Source organism: Mobula birostris, chromosome 5, assembly GCF_030028105.1.
Source record: "Mobula birostris isolate sMobBir1 chromosome 5, sMobBir1.hap1, whole genome shotgun sequence".
In the NCBI taxonomy this organism is placed as follows: Eukaryota; Metazoa; Chordata; class Chondrichthyes; order Myliobatiformes; family Myliobatidae; genus Mobula; species Mobula birostris.
This window is the reverse complement of record NC_092374.1, coordinates 103396532-103414091: the sequence shown is the minus strand read 5'-3', so window position 1 is coordinate 103414091 and position 17560 is coordinate 103396532. Positions and strand designations below refer to the sequence as shown.

Below are 17560 nucleotides of genomic sequence, written 5' to 3'. Positions count from 1 at the left end.
AGGGAAGTAGCTCTGTTGACGGGCAGTGCAGTGCTTTTCTAGGGGACCATCCTCTGTAATCGAGTGCTGATCGAGGGGACACATATGGAGCTGTGAGGGAAGGGCAACATATGCCTAGCAAGCCAGATCAGCCGAGTGAACCCTCGCGGTCAATGGGGTGACAGATGTCACGGCCAAACCACCCATTCAACGCCATCTACCACTTCTCAGCCCAACCCTACATCCTGTAAAAGTCCTGCTGTAATCTATGACAACCTTCTGCAGTATCTTCAACATCACCAACCTTTGGGCTCTTTCTGGATCAGAGATTTCCCTTAGATTTTCTCCTATGACTTAAAGACGCGTAGGTTCATAGGTTAACTGATCATTGTAAATTTCCGCTCAAGCAGGTGAGATGGAATTAAGACCATAAGTCCATAAGATATAGGAGCAGAATTAGGCCACTTGGCCCAACGAGTCTGCTCCACCATTTCGTCATAGCTGATCCAATTTTCCTCTCAGCCCCAATCCCCTGCCTTCTCCCCATATCCTTTCATGCCCTGTCCAATTAAGAATCTATCAACTTCTACCTTCTTTGTCTATCCTGCATGATATTTCTTCAAAGAATTCCAAAAGATTTGTCAGGCAAGATTCTCCCCTAAGGAAATCATGCTGAATACAGCCTATTTCATCTTGTGCCTCCAAGTACCCTGAGACCTCATCCTTAATAATCGACTCCAACATCTTCTCAACCACTGAGCTCAGATGAACTGCCTTATAATTTCCTTTCATCTGCCTCTCTCCCGTCTTGAAGAGTAGAGTGGAGTGACATTTTGCAGTTTTCCAGTCTTCCCGAACCATTCCAGAATCTAGTGATTCTTGTAAGATCATTACTAATGCCTCTACTATCTCTTCAGCCACCTCTTTTAGAACACTGGGGTATTCACCATTAATCCAGGTGACTTATCTACCTTCAGACCTTTCAGTTTCTCACGAATCTTCACTCTAGCAATGGTACCTTCACACACTTCATGACCCCTGACACTTGGAACTTCCACCATACTGCTAGTGTTTTCCACAGTGAAGACTGATACAAAATAATTATCCAGTTCATCCTCCATTTCCTTGCCCACATTACTACCTCTCCAGCATTGTTTTCCAGCAGTCCAATATTTGCTCTTGGCTCTCTTTTACACTTTATGTACCTGAAGAAACTGTTGGTATCCTTTTTAATATTACTGGCTAACTTACTTTCGTATTCCATTTTTACGTTCTTAATGACTTCCAACGGTTTTTAAAACTTCCCACTAATTTTTCTCTATTATATGCCCTCTCTTTGGGTTTCACACTGGCTTTGTTATATATCATTAGCCATAGCTGTGTCATCTTGCCTTTAGAATACATCTTCCTCTTTGTGATGTATATATCCCATGCCTTCTGAATTGCTTCCAGAAATTCTGGCCATTGATGTTCTGCCATCATCCCTGCCAATGTTCTTTTCCAATCAATTCTAGCTAGCTCCTCTCTCATGTCCCTGTAATTACCTTTACTTCCACTGTAATAGTGACAGAGCTGACTTTTGCTTCTGTTTCTCAAATTTCAGAATGAATTTGATCATCTTATGATAACTTGTCCCTAAGGGTTCTTTTACCTTCAGCTCAAAATCAAGTCTGGTTCATTGCACAACACCCAATCCAGAGTAGCTGATCCCCTAGTGGGCTCAATCACACGCTGGTCCAAAAAGCGATCTCATAGGCCCTCTAGAAATTCTCCCTCCTGGAATCCAGCACCAACCTGACTTCCTTAATTTACGTTAATATTGATATCTCCCATGACTATTGCAACATTGCCCATTTGGGATGCACTTTCTATCTCTTGTTGTAATTTGTAGACCATATCCTACTGGTTGGGAATCTGTATACAACACCCATCAGGGTCTTTTTACCTTTGCAGTTTCTTAGCTTTATCCACAATGATTCAACACCTTCCAACTCCAAGTCACCTAGAAACCACAGAAAACTACAGCACAGAAACAGGCCTTTTGGCCCTTCTTGGCTGTGCCAAACCATTTTCTGCCTAGTCCCACTGACCTGCACATGGACCATATCCCTCCATACACCTCCCATCCATGTAGCTGTCCAATTTATTCTTAAATGTTAAAAAAGAACCTGCATTTACCACCTCATCTGGCAGCTCATTCCATACTCCCACCACTCTCTGTGTGAAGAAGCCCCCTCTAATGTTCCCTTTAAACTTTTTCCCCCTCACCCTTAACCCATGTCCTCTGGTTTCTTTCTCCCCCTGCCTCAGTGGAAAAAGCCTGCTTGCATTCACTCTATCTATACCCATCATAATTTTATATACCTCTATCAAATCTCCCCTCATTCTTCTACGCTCCAGGGAACAAAGTCCTAACCTATTCAACCTTTCTCTGTAACTGAGTTTATCAAGTCCCGGCAACATCCTTGTAAACCTTCTCTGCACTCTTTCAACCTTATTTATATCCTTCCTGTAATTTGGTGACCAAAACTGAACACAATACTCCAGATTTGGCCTCATCAATGCCTTATACAACCTCATAATATCATTCCAGCTCTTATACTCAATACTTTGATTAATAAAGGCCAATGTACCAAATGTACCAAAAGCTCTCTTTATGACCCTATCTATCTGTGACGCCACTTATAGGGAATTTTGTATCTGTATTCCCAGATACCTCTGTTCTACTGCACTCCTCAGTGACTTACCATTAACCCTGTATGTTCTACCTTGGTTTGTCCTTACAACATGCAATACCTCACACTTGTTTGTATTAAACTCCATCGGCCATTTCTCAGCCCATTTTTCCAGCTGGTCCAAGTCCCCCTGCAGGCTCTGAAAACCTTCCTCACTGTCTACTACACCTCCAATCTTTGTATCATCAGCAAATTTGCTGATCCAATTTACCATATTATCATCCAGATCATTGATATAGATGACAAATAACAATGGACCCAGCACTGATCCCTGTGGCACACCACTAGTCACAGGCCTCCACTCGGAGAAGCAATTCCCTACTACCACTCTTTGGCTTCTTCCATTGAGCCAATGTCTAATCCAATTTCCCACCTCTCCATGTATACCTAGCGACTGAATTTTCCTAACTAACCTCCCATGCGGGACCTTGTCAAAGGCCTTACTGAAGTCCATGTAGACAATATCCACTGCCTTCCCTTCATCCACTTTCCTGGTAACCTCCTTGAAAAACTCCAATAGATTGGTCAAACATAACCTACCACGCACAAAGCCATGTTGACTCTCCCTAATAAGTCCCTGTCTATCCAAATGCTTGTAGATTCTGTCTCTTAGAACTCCCTCCAGTAACTTACCTACTACTGACGTTAAATTTACCGGTCTATAATTTCCTGGATTACTTTTCGATCCTTTTTAAAACAACGGAACAACATAAGCCACTCTCCAATCCTCCAGCACCTCACCCGTAGACAGCGACATTTTAAATATTTCTGCCATGGCCCCCACAATTTCAACACTAGTCTCCTTCAAGGTCCGAGGGAACACCCTGTCAGATCCCGGGGATTTATGCACTTTAATTTTCCTCAAGACAGCAAGCACCTCCTCCCTTTCAATCTGTACAATTTCCATGATCTCACTACTTGATTCCCTTAATTCCATAGAATTCATGCCAGTTTCCTTAGTAAATACAGACGCAAAAAACCTATTTAAGATCTCCCCCATTTCCTTTGGTTCCGCACAAAGCCAACCACGCTGATCTTATCCCTTACAATCCTTTTGCTCTTAATATACCTGTAAAAACTCTTTGGATTATCCTTCACTTTGACTGCCAAGGCAACCTCATGTCTTCTTTTAGCCCTCCTGATTACTTTCTTAAGTATTTTCTTGCATTTCTTATACTCCTCAAGCACCTATTTACTCCCTGTTTCCTATACATGTCATACAACTCCCTCTTCTTCTTTATCAGGGTTGCAATATCCCTTGAGAACCAAGGTTCCTTATTCCTATTCACTTTGCCTTTAATCCTGACAGGAACATACAAACTCTGCACTCTCAAAATTTCTCCTTTGAAGGCTTCCCTCTTTCTAATGATTTGGTTTCATTTTTACGACCAGAGCAGCATCACCCCCTCTGCCTTCCTGCCTGTCCTTTTCATATAACGTGTATCCTAGGACATTAAGCTCCCAGCTATAATCTTCTTTCAGCCATGATTCAGTGATGCCCACATTATACATTCCAATTTGTCACTGTGTTACAAGTTCTTCTATCTTATTCCATATAAATGTAGGGAGAATAGGTTACAAAGATAAGTGGTGAGAGTATAGATGCACTCTGTGAACTAGCATAGACTCCATAGGTTGATTGCCCTCCATGTAATAAAAAAGTATGGGAATCCAGAAAAAGATCTTAAAAAGAAAGGGACCTACAGTCTAATGCCATTCTATTAATTGTTTTAAGGAAAAGTTACAGCGCTGAACCTTTCACACATCATTAAACTGACACAAATGAAGACAAGCCCTTCTTTTCATTATCATTCAAGACAGCTGGCATTTACATGAATAGTTGTTGATTATGTCTTACCATCTCGTCTGTTCAGCTTTGCAAAGCCAGGGTTGTGACTATTAGACAACTCGGAGGAGGAATCGAACACCAACTGAGGCAAATCAGACACCAAGTGATCATCACAGTCATCTGCCAGACGAAGAAAAGCATTACATTAAATTAATTAGCTGCACAATATGTTTCCGCTATTTACAAGTGCACAAGAGAATTTTAACTATCCCTCTGGAGACCTAGAAGATTGCCAAGCTGAAACTGCTGACATTCTGTGAACAAAAATCTGTGCAATTTGTTGAGCTGAGAGAATATAAAATGATCTTTAACATACTAAACAAACCTAAATGCCTAAGAAAGCAAAGCACAAGAGATGCTGGAACATGACCATGAACTGTTGGAAATACTCAACTGATCAGGCAGGAGAAGTAGAGAACGCTTCATAGAATCAGAGCTTAGAAGCAGAAGTTGGTCATTCACACCTTTGACACTGCTTCCTGTTCAACATGACTATTCAAATTCAGTCCTCTCTTACAGCTTTCTTCCCATATCCCTTGATCCATAAGACCATCAAACTTTGAGACATAGGAGCAGAATTATGCCATTTGGCCCATCAGGTCTGCTCTGCTATTCCATCATAGTCAACTTATTATCACTCTCCACTCCATTCTCCAGCCTTCTCCTCATAACTTTTGACAGCCTTACTAATCAAGAACCTATCAAACTCTGCTTTCTATGTGGCCAGTGATTTGGCCTTCACAGCTGTCCATCCATAAGAGCAATATTTGAATGTATTTAATGACCTGGCTTCATCTATACAGAATGCTTCAAGATCAGAACTGTCTGGAAGGGAAAATTCCTTTTCATCTCTTTTTCCTTTTTCCTCGATCAGGATTTTCCAGAGTTCAGTATAACAAAAATTTCATCAGAACACAGAAAAAATAGAGATAGAAAAATTTGAAAGTCAGAAGAATAGATGGATGGGCAGGAAGAGATGGAGGGAAAGATGTCATGAAGAAGAGAACAGTGATAAAGATATGAAGAAGATTGAAAGCGTGCAGAAAAAATTGCAAGTATGTTGCCAGGACCTGTTAATAGAGAAAGGTTAAATAGACTAGGACTTTATTCCTAGACAAAGGGAGAGTGAGGGGGATCTTCTTTACTCAGAGGATGGGGACAACGTGGAACATGCTGCCAGTTGAGATGGAGAACATGGAACGTGCTGCCAGTTGAGATGGACAATGTGGAACGTGCTAACGGTTGAGATGGAGAACGTAGAAGTGCTGCCAGTTGAGATGGAGATCGTGGAACGTGCTGCCGGTTGAGATAGAGAACGTGGAACGTGCTGCCAGTCGAGATGGAAAATGTGGAACGTGCTGACGATCAAGATGGAGAATGTAGAACATGCTGACGGTCGAGATGGACAATATGGACCATGCTGACGGTCAAGATGGACAATGTGGGCCATGCTGCCGGTCAAGATGGAGAACGTGGAACTTAATGCCACTCGATGTGGAGAACGTGGAATATACTGCCAGTCAAGGTGGAGAACGTGGAATGTGCTGCCGGTCGAGATGGAGACCATGGAACGTGCTGACGGTTGAGATGGAGAACGTAGAACATGCTGCCGGCCAAGCTGGACAATGTGGAACATGCTGCCAGTCGAGATGGAGAATGGGGATTTGATTTCAATATTTAGGAGAAAGTTGGATAGGTAAATGGATGAGGGGTATGGAGGGCTATGGTCTGGGTGCAGGTCGATGGGGCTAGGCAGGATAATAGTTAGGAATAGACTCGGGGGGGCTGGAGAGCCTGTTTCTGTGCCGTAGTGTTCAATGACTCTTTGACTCTCGGAATGGTGAAAGAAAGTTAAATGACAAAATAAATGACAGCAGAAGGACAAACGAAGAAGCAAATATATTGAGATTGAACAGAATAAACAAAAAGTGCTTGGAACTGCTGAACTCATGGGTTCCAGGAGGCTATAATGAGCCCAGCCAGGAGATAAAGTTCCACTCTTTTTAGAAATACTGCAAATCTGAAATGAAAAAGAGAAGGCTGGAAACTCTCAGTAGGTCAGGCAGCATCAGTTGAAAGATAAAAAAAAGTGTTTCAAATACAGGACCCTTCATCAGAACTGGAAAAGAAAGTTAGTAGAGGCAGCAGAGAAAATGAAGGTGAGAGGAGTACGGGTGTACTTCCTAGGCTGTTTAGTTTTAATCTAAACCCCTCTGTAGGTTCCTTCTGTCCTTCACTATTCCCATAGTTTACCACATCCCCTCAATACATTATATCACAAGCTTAGATGGAAGGATATGTAACTGGCTAATTTGTGGTCTACTGATGCTGGAGACTGCAACCAGAAAGTACGAATAAGAACTGAGCAGGTCCCTTGCCTGCTTCATGAAAGTGCACTCACTTGTAATGGTTCCTCGGCTACAATTTTAACCAGGAGAGAGACCTGAATAAGAAGTCTGGAACTATGTCCTGATACAGGTTGTTAATAGGCTCAGTAGTAGAATAATACACTGCCTTGACAGATATATCTTAAAATGTCTCTATTTGAAATATTGAAATCAATATTTCAAATAGTGCAAAGGCATAGATAGAGTGAATACACAGCAAATGTATCCTGCAAAGGGGAGCCAAAATCTAAAGGAGATGGGTTTAAGGTGAGTGGGGGAAGATTTAAAAGGCACCTGAGGGGTAACTTCCTGCCGGGTGCAGTTCATTCTGGAGTGAGCTGCCTAAGAAAGTAATTGAGTCAGGTACAAAACAACATTCAGACAAATATATGGCTGGGAAAGATTTAGAAGGATATGGGCGGATTGCTGGCAAATGGGACTAGCTTAGTTGGAATCTTGGTCAGCATGGACAGTCTGGGCCTGATTACTTGCTATACGCTAATTTTGTCAGAAATGGTTGTACAAAAAGACAAATGAATGGAGAAAATGAAAACAGAGATAGATATCTGCAAACAATCACCAAGGAAGTTTGGAAGAATCAAGAATGACTGAGAAGCCTGAACTGGACATGGTTCATATCACCACACTCCCAGACATTAATATGAACATAGAACAGTACGCCATAGGAATAGACCCCCTAGCCTGTCTGTGGCAACTATGATGTTAATCTACAGAATCTCTTGTGTTTATGACCAAATAATTCTATCTGCCTATCCAAACCTCTCCTGAAAGTTATCACAATATCTGCTTCTGCTACCTCTCTTTGAAGTTTGTTTCAGCCTCATAGCTCCGATATACAATGATGGAATTCTGCAGTAACCATGTTTGAAAATAGTGATGTCTGGCAGATCATTAATAATCACACATGCAGTTTCTGACATGACAGATGGCTTACAGTGCACACACTCATTCAAAATGCTAACAGTTTCAAAACAAATTACGCTCATTTATTTCCTCTGAAAAGCGATAACTAATTGTCCCATCCACAAACTAAATTAAGGAGGCACAGTGGTAAAATATTTTCAGACCACTTTAGTAAGCGTTGTTGCAAAACACCATTCCAAAGCTCAGATTTTTTCACTTGAGAGATATAGTTTGGTAATCAGTCCCTCCAGCCCAGAGAGTTCATGCCACCCAATTACACACAGTTGACCGAACAAATGTGGAAACGAGAGAGAAATGCGGAAGAACTTTGCAGGGAAAACTCATATCTATTGCCTACTCCAATTGTTCAAAACAGGATGGTTACGTGCCATTCTGGAAAGCAGGTAAGATCAAAATATTTCATCAAAATTCTAGGGTCACATAAATACACCAGCATATCTCCTTTCATGGAGAATATCAGCAAATCAAATGTGTATTTCTGATAACTGGTATGGAAGTGGCTATCTTAGCTAGATGTGTTTAAATTGCATGTCTGTTGTGCCTGGACTTGAACTCTCATCCCTGGATATTATCACAATTTTTTAACAGATTGACTGTCAATATATGAAGAGTATGTATCATTTTTATCTCCATCCTATAAACCCTTAAACACCGGAGCCTTGGGAGACAGTTAGGTGGGAAACAGGCAGGAGAGGAAAGGGCAAGAGTCAGACTAGAGAGTACTTCAATGGCTGTCCCCCTTAACAATAAGTAATCCTGTTTGAGTACTGTTTGGGGGCAGGGCCTACCTGGGAGAAATAACAGTGACTTTGCATCTGGCACAGAGTCTGGCCCTGTGGCTCAGAAGGGTAAGGAAAGGAAGAAGATGGCAGCAGTGATAGGGAGCTCTGTAGTTAGGGGGTCAGACAGGTGATTCTGTCGACGTAGGAAAGAAACATGCATGGTAGTTTGCCTCCCAGGTGCCAGGGTCCAGGATGTTTCCGATCGCATCCAAGATGTCCTGAAGTGGGAAGGAGAACAGCCAGAGGTCGTGGTACATATTGGTACCAACAACAGAGGTAGGAAAAGGGAGGAGGTCCTGAAAACAGACTACAGGGAGTTAGGAAGGAAGTTGAGAAGCAGATCTTCAAAGGAAGTAATCTCGGGATTACTGCCTGTGCCACATGACAGTGAGTATAGAAACAGAGTGAGGTGGAGGATAAATGCATGGCTGAGGGATTGGAGCAGGGAGCAGGGATTCAGATTTCTGGATCATTGGGACCTCTTTTGGGGCAGGTGTGACCTGTACAAAAAGGACGGGTTGCACCTGAATCCCAGAGGGACAAATATCCTGGCAGGGAGGTTAGCTAAGGCTATTAGGGAGAGTTAAAACGAGAATTGCTGGGGGATGGGAACCAAATTGATGAGACAGAGGAAGGGGCAATTGGCTCACAACTCAAGAAAGCTTGTAGACAGCATGAGAGTAAGGAAAGGCAGAATGATAGTGAAGGGATACGCTCAGACTCATGGTTTGAAATGTGTCTATTTCAATGCAAGGAGTATCATGAACAAAGTGGATGAGCTTAGAGCGTGATTCAGTACTTGTAGCTATGATGTTGTGGCCATAACAGAGAATTGGACGGCTCAGGGGCTGGAATAGCTACCTAGAGTGCCAAAAAGGACAGGGACGGAGGCAAAACAGGAGGGGGCATGGCACTGCTGAATAGTGAAAGTATCACGGCTGCAGAAAAGCAGGAAATCATGGAGGGAATGTCTACGGAGTCTCTATGGGTGGAAGTTAGAAACGGGAAGGGGTCAATAACTCCACTGGGTATTTTTTATAGACCACCCAATAGTAACAGGGACATCAAGGAGCAGATAGGGTGACAGATTCTGGAAAGATGCAATAATAACAGGGTTGTCATGGTGGGAGATTTTAATTTCCCAAATATCGATTGGCATCTCCCTAGAGCAAGGGAATTAGATGCGGTGGAGTTTGTCAGGTGTTGTCAGGAAGGTTTCCTGAAACAATATGGAGATAAGCCTACAAGAGGAGAGGCTATACTTGATTCGGTATTGCAAAATGAACCTGGTCAGGTGTCAGCTCTGTCAGTGGGAAAGCATTTTGGAGTTAGTGATCACAATTATATCTCATACACCACAGAATTGGAGGGGGATAGGAACAGACAAGTTAGGGAAGCATTTAATTGGAGTAAGGGGAAATATGAAGCTACCAGGCAGGAACTTGGAAGCATAAATTGGGAATACGTTCTCAGAGAAATGTGCGGCAGAAATGTGGCAAATGTTTGGGGTATATATGCGTGGTGTTCTGTATAGGTACGTTCCAAAGAGACAGGGAAAGGATGGTAGGGTACAGGAACCGTGGTGTAAAAGGCTGTTGAAAATCTAGTTCAGGAGGGAAAAAGAACATAGAAAACCTGCAGCACAATACAGGCCCTTTGGCCCACAAAGTTGTGCTGAACATGTTTCTACCTTAGAAATTACTAGGGTTACTCACAGCGCTCTATTTTTCTAAGCTTCATGTACCTATCCAAAAGTCTATTAAAAGACCCTATCGTTTCCACCTCCACCACTGTTGCCGCCAGCCCATTCCACGCACTCACCACTATCTGCATAAAAAACTTACCCCGACATCTCCTCTGTATCTACTCCCAAGCAGCTTAAACCTGTGCCCTTTTGTGCAGCCATTTCAGCCCTGCGATAAAGCCTCTGACTATCCACATGATCAATGCCTCTCATTATCTTATACACCTCTATCAGGTTACCTCTCATCCTCCGTCGCTCCAAGGAGAAAAGGTCGAGTTCACTCAACCTATTCTCATAAGGCATGCTCCCCAATCCAAGCAACATTCTTGTAAGTCACCTCTGCACCCTTTCTATGGTTTCCACATTCTTCCCGTAGTGAGGCGACCTGAACTGAGCACAGTATTCCAAGTGGGGTCTGACCAGGGTCCTATATAGCTGCAACATTACCTCTCAGCTCCTAAATTCAATTCCACGATTAATGAAGGCCAATACACTGTATGCCTTCTTAACCATTGAGTCAACATGCGCAGCTGCTTTGAGGGTCCTATGGACTCGGACCCCAAGATCCCTCAGATCCTCCACATTGCCAAGAGTCTTACCATTAATAGTATATTCTATCATCATATTTGACATACCAAAATAAACCACTTCACACTTATCTGGGTTGAACTCCATCCGCCACTTCTTAGCCTAGTTTTGCATCGTATCAATGTCCCGCTGTAACCTCTGACAGCCCTCCACACTATCCACAACACCTCCAACATTTGTGTCATCAGCAAACCTACTAACCTATCCCTCCACTTCCTCATCCAGGTCATTTATAAAAATCACAAAGAGTAAGGGTCCCAGAACAGATCCCTGAGGCACACAACTGGTCACCGATCTCCATGCGGAATATGATCCATCTACAACCACTCTTTGCCTTCTGTGGGCAAGCTAGTTCTGGATCCACAAAGCAATGTCCCTTTGGATCCCATGCCTCCTTACGTTCTGCATGGGGTACCTTATTAAATGCCTTGCTTAAATCCATATACACTGCATCTACTGCTCTTCCTTCGTTAATGTGTTACGTCACATCTTCAAGAAATCCAATCAGGCTTGTAAGGCACAACCTGCCCTTGACAAAGCCATGCTGACTATTCCTAAACATATTATACGTCTCCAAAAGTTTATAAATCCTGCCTCTCAGGATCTTCTCCATCAACATACCAACCATTAAGGTAAGACTCACTGGTCTATAAATTTCCTGGGCTATCTCTGCTCCCTTTCTTGATTAAAGGAATAACATCCACAACCTCCGAAACCTCCAATCCTCCGGAACCTCTTCCGTCACCATTGATGATGCAAAGGTGATCGCCAGAGGCTCAGCAATCTCCTCCCACCTCGCCTCCCACAGTAGCCTGGGGTACATCTCATCTGGCCCCAGCAACTTATCCAACTTGATGCTTTCCAAAAGCTCCAGCACATCCTCTTTATTAATATCTACATGCTCCAGCTTTTCAGTTTGCTGCAAGTCATCACTACAATCACCAAGATCCTTTTCCATAGTGAATACTGAAGTAAAGTATTCATTAAGTACCTCTGCTATTTCCTCAGGTTCCATACACACTTTCCCACTGTCACACTTGATAGGTCCTATTCTTTCACATCTTATCTTGCTCTTCACATATTGTAGAATGCCTTGGAGTTTTCTTAAATCCTGCCCACCAAGGCCTTCTCATGACCCCTTCTGGCTCTCCTAATTTCCTTCTTAAGCTCCTTCCTAGTAGTCTTATAATCTTCTAGATCTCTAACATTACCTCAGTCTCTGACCCTTTTTGCAAGCTTTTCTTTTCTTCTTGACTAGATTTATTACAGCCTTTGTACACCACGGTTCCTGTACTCTACCATAACTTCCCTGTCTCATTGGAACATACCTATGCAGAACTCCACACAAATATCCCCTGAACATTTGCCATATTTCTTCCATACCTTCCCCTGAGAACATCTGTTCCCAATTTAAGCTTCCAAGTTCCTGCCTGATAGCCTCATATTTCCCCTTACTCCAATTAAACGCTTTTCTTTCTTGTCTGTTCCTATCTCTCTCTAATGCTATTGTAAAGGAGATAGAATTATGATCACTATCTCCAAAATGCTCTCCCACTGAGAGATCTGACACCTGACCAGGTTCATTTCCCAATACCAAATCAAGTATAGTCTCCTCTCTTGTAGGCTTATCTACATATTGTGTCAAGAAACCTTCCTGAATACACCTAACAAACTCCACCCCATCTAAACCCCTTGCTCAAGAGAGATGCCAATCGATATTCGGGAAATTAAAATCTCCCATCAGGACAACTCTGTTATTATTAACCTGTCCAGGATCTGTTTCCCTATCTGCTCCTCGATATCCCTGTTACTATTAGGCGGCCTATAAAAAACACCCAGTAAAGTTATTGACCCCTTCCTGTTCCTAACCTCCACCCACAGAGACTCCATAGACAATCCCTCCATGACGTCCACCTTTCTGCAGTCGTGACACTATTTCTGATCAACAGTACCATGCTCCTACCTCTTTTGCCTTCCTCCCTGACATTTCTGAAACATCTAAAACCTGGCACCTGAAATAACCATTCCTGAGCCATCCAAGTCTCTGTAATGGCCACTACATCATAGCTTCAAGTACTGATCCACGCTCTAAGCTCATCTGCTTTGTACACAATACCCCTTGCATTAAAATAGACACATCTCAAACCATTAGTCTGAGCGCATCGCTTCTCTAACACACTCCCTCACACACTGTCTCCAAGCTTTCTCTATTTGTGAGCCAACTGCCTCTTCCCCAGTCTCTTCAGTTCAGTTCCCACCCCCCAACATTCCTAGCTTAAACTCTCCCCAGTAGCCTTAGCAAACCTCCTCGCCAGGATATTGGTCCCCCTGGGATTTAAGTACAAACTGTCTTTTTTGTACAGGTCACACCTGCCCCAAAAGGAGTCCCAATGATCCAGAAATATGAATCCCTGCCCCCTGCTCCAATCCCTCAGCCACTCATTTATCCTCCACCTCACTCTTTTCCTATACTCACTATTGTGTGGCATAGGCAGTAACCCCGAGATTACTACCTTCAGGTCCTGCTTCTCAACTTCTTTCCTAATTCCCTGTCGTCTGTTTTCAGTACCTCTTCCCTTTTCCTACCTATGTCATTGGTACCAATATGTACCACAACCTCTGGCTGTTCTCCCTCCCACTGCAGGATATCGTGGACGCGATCTGAATATCCCGGACCCTGGCACCTGGGAGGCAAACTACCATCCGAGTTTCTTTCCTGCGTCCACAGAATCTCCTGTCTAACCCCCTAACTATAGAATCCCCTATCACTACTGCCTTCCTCTTCTTTCCCTACGCTTCTGAGCCATAGGGCCAGACTCTGTGCCAGAGGCACGGCCACTGTTGCTTCTCCCAGGTAGGTTGTCCCCTCCCAGCGGTACTCAAACAGGAGTACTTATTGTTCAGGGGCAGCCACAGGGGTACTCTCTAGTATCTGACTCTTCCCCTTCCCTCTCCTGACTGTTGCCCTATCCTGACTGACAAGAAAAGCTTATGAAAGGTGCAAATAACTAGGTAATGATAGAGATCTAGAATATTATAAGGCTAGCAGGAAGGAGCTTCAGAAAGAAATTCGGAGAGCCAGAAGAGGCCATGAGAAGGCCTTGGCGAGCAGGATTAAGAAAACCCCCCAAGGCATTCTACAAGTACGTGAAGAGCAAAAGAATAAGATGTGAGAAAATAGGACCTTATCAAGTGTGACAGTGGGAAAGTATGTATGGAACTGAAGGAAATAGCAGAGGTACTTAATGAATACTTTACTTCAATATTCAGTGTGGAAAAGGATCTTGGTGATTGTAGTGATGATTTACAGCAGACTGAAAAGCTTGAGCATGTGGTTCCATCCGTTAGTCTCGCGAGAACATGGACCTGCGCCTGGAAAGTCTTGCTTTAGTCTGCGTTAGAGCAGCGTCTGTTGTGGCTGTAGAGTCCCACACGGGAGTGACAGTCTCCGCTGCAGCGACCGCACTTGAAGGCACTGTCCTCCAGTGTTGTCTTGGTGCTGTTTTTCCGACGAGTGCGCTTTTCTTCAGCAGCAAGCCTCAGCTTCTCTCCTCGTTTAGACCTCTGCGTAGTTCCAGCCTCCAGTGAGAGCAATCGCTTGCGATGTCCTCCCACCTCTCGATGTTCATTTTCAGTGACTTCATGTCTCTCTTGCAAACGTCTTTGAAACGAAGATGGGGCCACCCTTGTGCGCTCTTGTCAGAGGCCAGTTCCCCGTACAGCAGATCTTTCGGGATCCTCCCGTCTGACATGCGGTGTACGTGGCCCAGCCAGCAGAGACGGCGTTGTTGGAGCAGAGTGAAGCGGCTGGGTATCTGGGTGTGGGCCAGGACCTCATTGTTGGTCAGTCCACGTGATGTCCAGGATGCGTCTCAGGCTGCGAAGGTGGAAGGCGTTGAGACGTCGCTCTTGTCTGTAGTTGAGGCTCCAGGTCTCACTGACGTAAAGCAGTGTGCTGAGGACACAAGCCCTGCAGACTGCAACTTTGGTGTGCGTCGTCAGCTTTCTGTTCTCCCAGACTCTCTTTGTCAGCCTGGCGAACGTTGAGGCTGCTTGTCCAATCTGTCTATTGATCTCAGGGTCTAGGGAGAGGCTGTCCGTGATGGTGGAGCCAAGGTATGTAAACTCATGAACTACCTCCCGCTCGTAGTTGTTGATGGTAATGGCAGGGGGGTGCTCAATGCCTTGGCCCAACACGTTGGTTTTCTTCAGGCTGATGGTCAAGCTGAAGTCCTGGCAGGCTCTTGAGAAGCTGTCCATGAGGCTGTCCTTGAGCATGTAGACTTTAAGAAACAGGATGTGCTGGAGCTTTTGGAAAGCATCAAGTTGGATAAGTCAACAGGACCGGATGAGATGTACCCCAGTCTACTGTGGGAGGCGAGGGAGGAGATTGCTGATACTCTGGCAATGATCTTTGCATCATCAATGGGGATGTGAGAGGTTCCGGAGGATTAGAGGTTTGCAGATGTTGTCCCCTTATTCAAGAAAGGGAGTAGAGATAGCCCAGGAAATTATAGACCAGTGAGTCTTACGTCTGTCGTTGGAAAGTTGATGGAGAAGATCCTGAGAGGCAGGACTTATGAACATTTGGAGAGGCATAATATGATTAGGGATAGTCAGCATGGCTTTGTTAAAGGCAGGTCATGCCTTATGAGCCTGATTGAATTTCTTGAGGATGTGAATAAACACATTGATGAAGCCAGAGCAATAGATGTAGTGTATAAGGATATCAGCAAGGCATTTGATAAGGTACCCCATGTAAGGCTTATTGAGAAAGTAAGGGGTCATGGGACCTAAGGAGACCTTGTTTTGTGGATCCAGAACTGGCTTACCCACAGAATGCAAAGAGTGGATGTAGACAGATCATATTCTGAATGGAGGTTGGTGACCAGTGGCGCGCCTCAGGGATCTGTCCTGGGACCCCTTCTTTTCGCGGTTTTTATAAATGATCTGGATGAGGAAGTGGAGGGATGGATTAGTAAATTTGATGATAACACAAAGGTTGGGAGTGTTGTGGATAGTGTGGAGGCAGTCAGAGCTTACAGCGGGACATTGGCAGGATGCAAAACTGGGCTGAGAAGTGGCAGATAGAGTACAATCCAGATGAGTGTGAGGTGGTTCATTTTGGTAGTTCAAATATGATGACAGAATATAATATTAAAGGTAAGACTCTCGGCAGTGTGGAGAATCAGAGGGATCATGGAGTCTGAGTCCATAGGACACTCAAAGCTGCTGCACAGGTTGACTGTGTGGTTAAGAAGGCATACGGTGCATTGGCCTTTGTGGGATTGAGTTCAAGCGCCGAGAGGTAATGTTACAACTGTATCGTATCCTGTTCAGACTCCACTTGGAGTACTGTGCTCAGATCTGGTCACCTCACTACAGGAAGTATGTGGAAACCATAGAAAGGGTACAGAGGAGATTTACAAGGATGCTGCTTGGATTGGGGAGCCTGCCTTAGGTGAACAGGTTGAGTGAACTTGGCCTTTTCTCCTTGGAGCGACAGAGGTCACCTGATAGAGGTGTATAAGATGATGACAGGCATTGATCGTGTGGATAGTCAGGGGCTTTTTCCCAGGGCTGAAATGGCTAACGTGAGAGGACACAGTTTTAAGGTACTTGGAAGGAGGTACAGAGGAGATGTCAGGGGTAAGTGTTTTTTTTCCACAGAGAGTGGTGAGTTTGTGGAATGGGCTGCCAGTGATTGTGGTGGAGGCGGATACAATAGGGTCTTTTGAGAGACTCCTGGATAGATACGTGGAGCTTAGAAAAATAGAGTGCTATGGGTAACCCCAGATAATTTCTAAAGTAAGTACATGTACGTCACAGCATCGTGGTCTGAAGGGCCTGTATTGTGCTGTAGGCTTTCTATGTTTCTGTGTTTCTTGGAATAGTTCACAAGGTGCAGAATAGTTAAGTGCCACAGAAGATGAAGTGCACAAATGGCAGGGGTTGGTAACCATGTCTTACAAAGGAAGTTAAGGACTGCATAAAATCCAAGGAAAGGGCATAAAATATAGCAAAAGTTGGATAATTTAAAAGTTTTGAAATCCAACAAAAGGCAACAAAGAGACATAAGAAGAGAAAAGGTGAAATATGAGGGCACACTAGCCAATAATATACAGCAGGATACTAAAAGCTTTTGCAGCTATATTACGAGTAAAGGGGTAGTGAGAGTTGATATTTGTCCTGGTGTGGAAGATAAAGAATGGTAGGGTGAAGAAACCATGGGTGGCAAGTGAGGTGGAGAATCTAGTCAGGTGGAAGAAGGCAGCATACATGAGGTTAAAGAAGCAAGGATCAGATGGGTCTATTGAGGAAAATAGGGTAGCAAGAAAGGAGCTTAAGAAGGGGCTGAGGAGAGCAAGAAGAGGGCATGAGAAGGCCTTGGTGAGTAGGATAAAGGAAAACTCCAAGGCTTCAATTATGTGAAGAACAAAAGGATGACAGGAGTGAAGATAGGACTAATTAGAGATAAAGGTGGGAAGATGTGCCTGGAGGCTGAGGAACTGAGCAAAGTCCTCAATGAATACTTCTCTTTGGTATTCACC

At 43.9% G+C, this 17560-nt stretch overlaps 1 protein-coding gene across 1 annotated transcript in view; it reads right to left on the bottom strand.

Moving 5' to 3' along the window:
- Positions 1–17560, bottom strand: part of LOC140198395 (contactin-associated protein-like 5) — a 1369276-nt gene that overhangs the window by 1301566 nt on the left and 50150 nt on the right. Inside the window, exons 2-3 of the mRNA XM_072259488.1 lie at positions 4838–4848; positions 4573–4683 (exon numbers count right to left, since the gene is read on the bottom strand). Of these exons, the coding sequence (XP_072115589.1) occupies positions 4573–4683; positions 4838–4848 (122 nt within the window). The remainder of the gene's footprint in view (positions 1–4572; positions 4684–4837; positions 4849–17560) is intronic.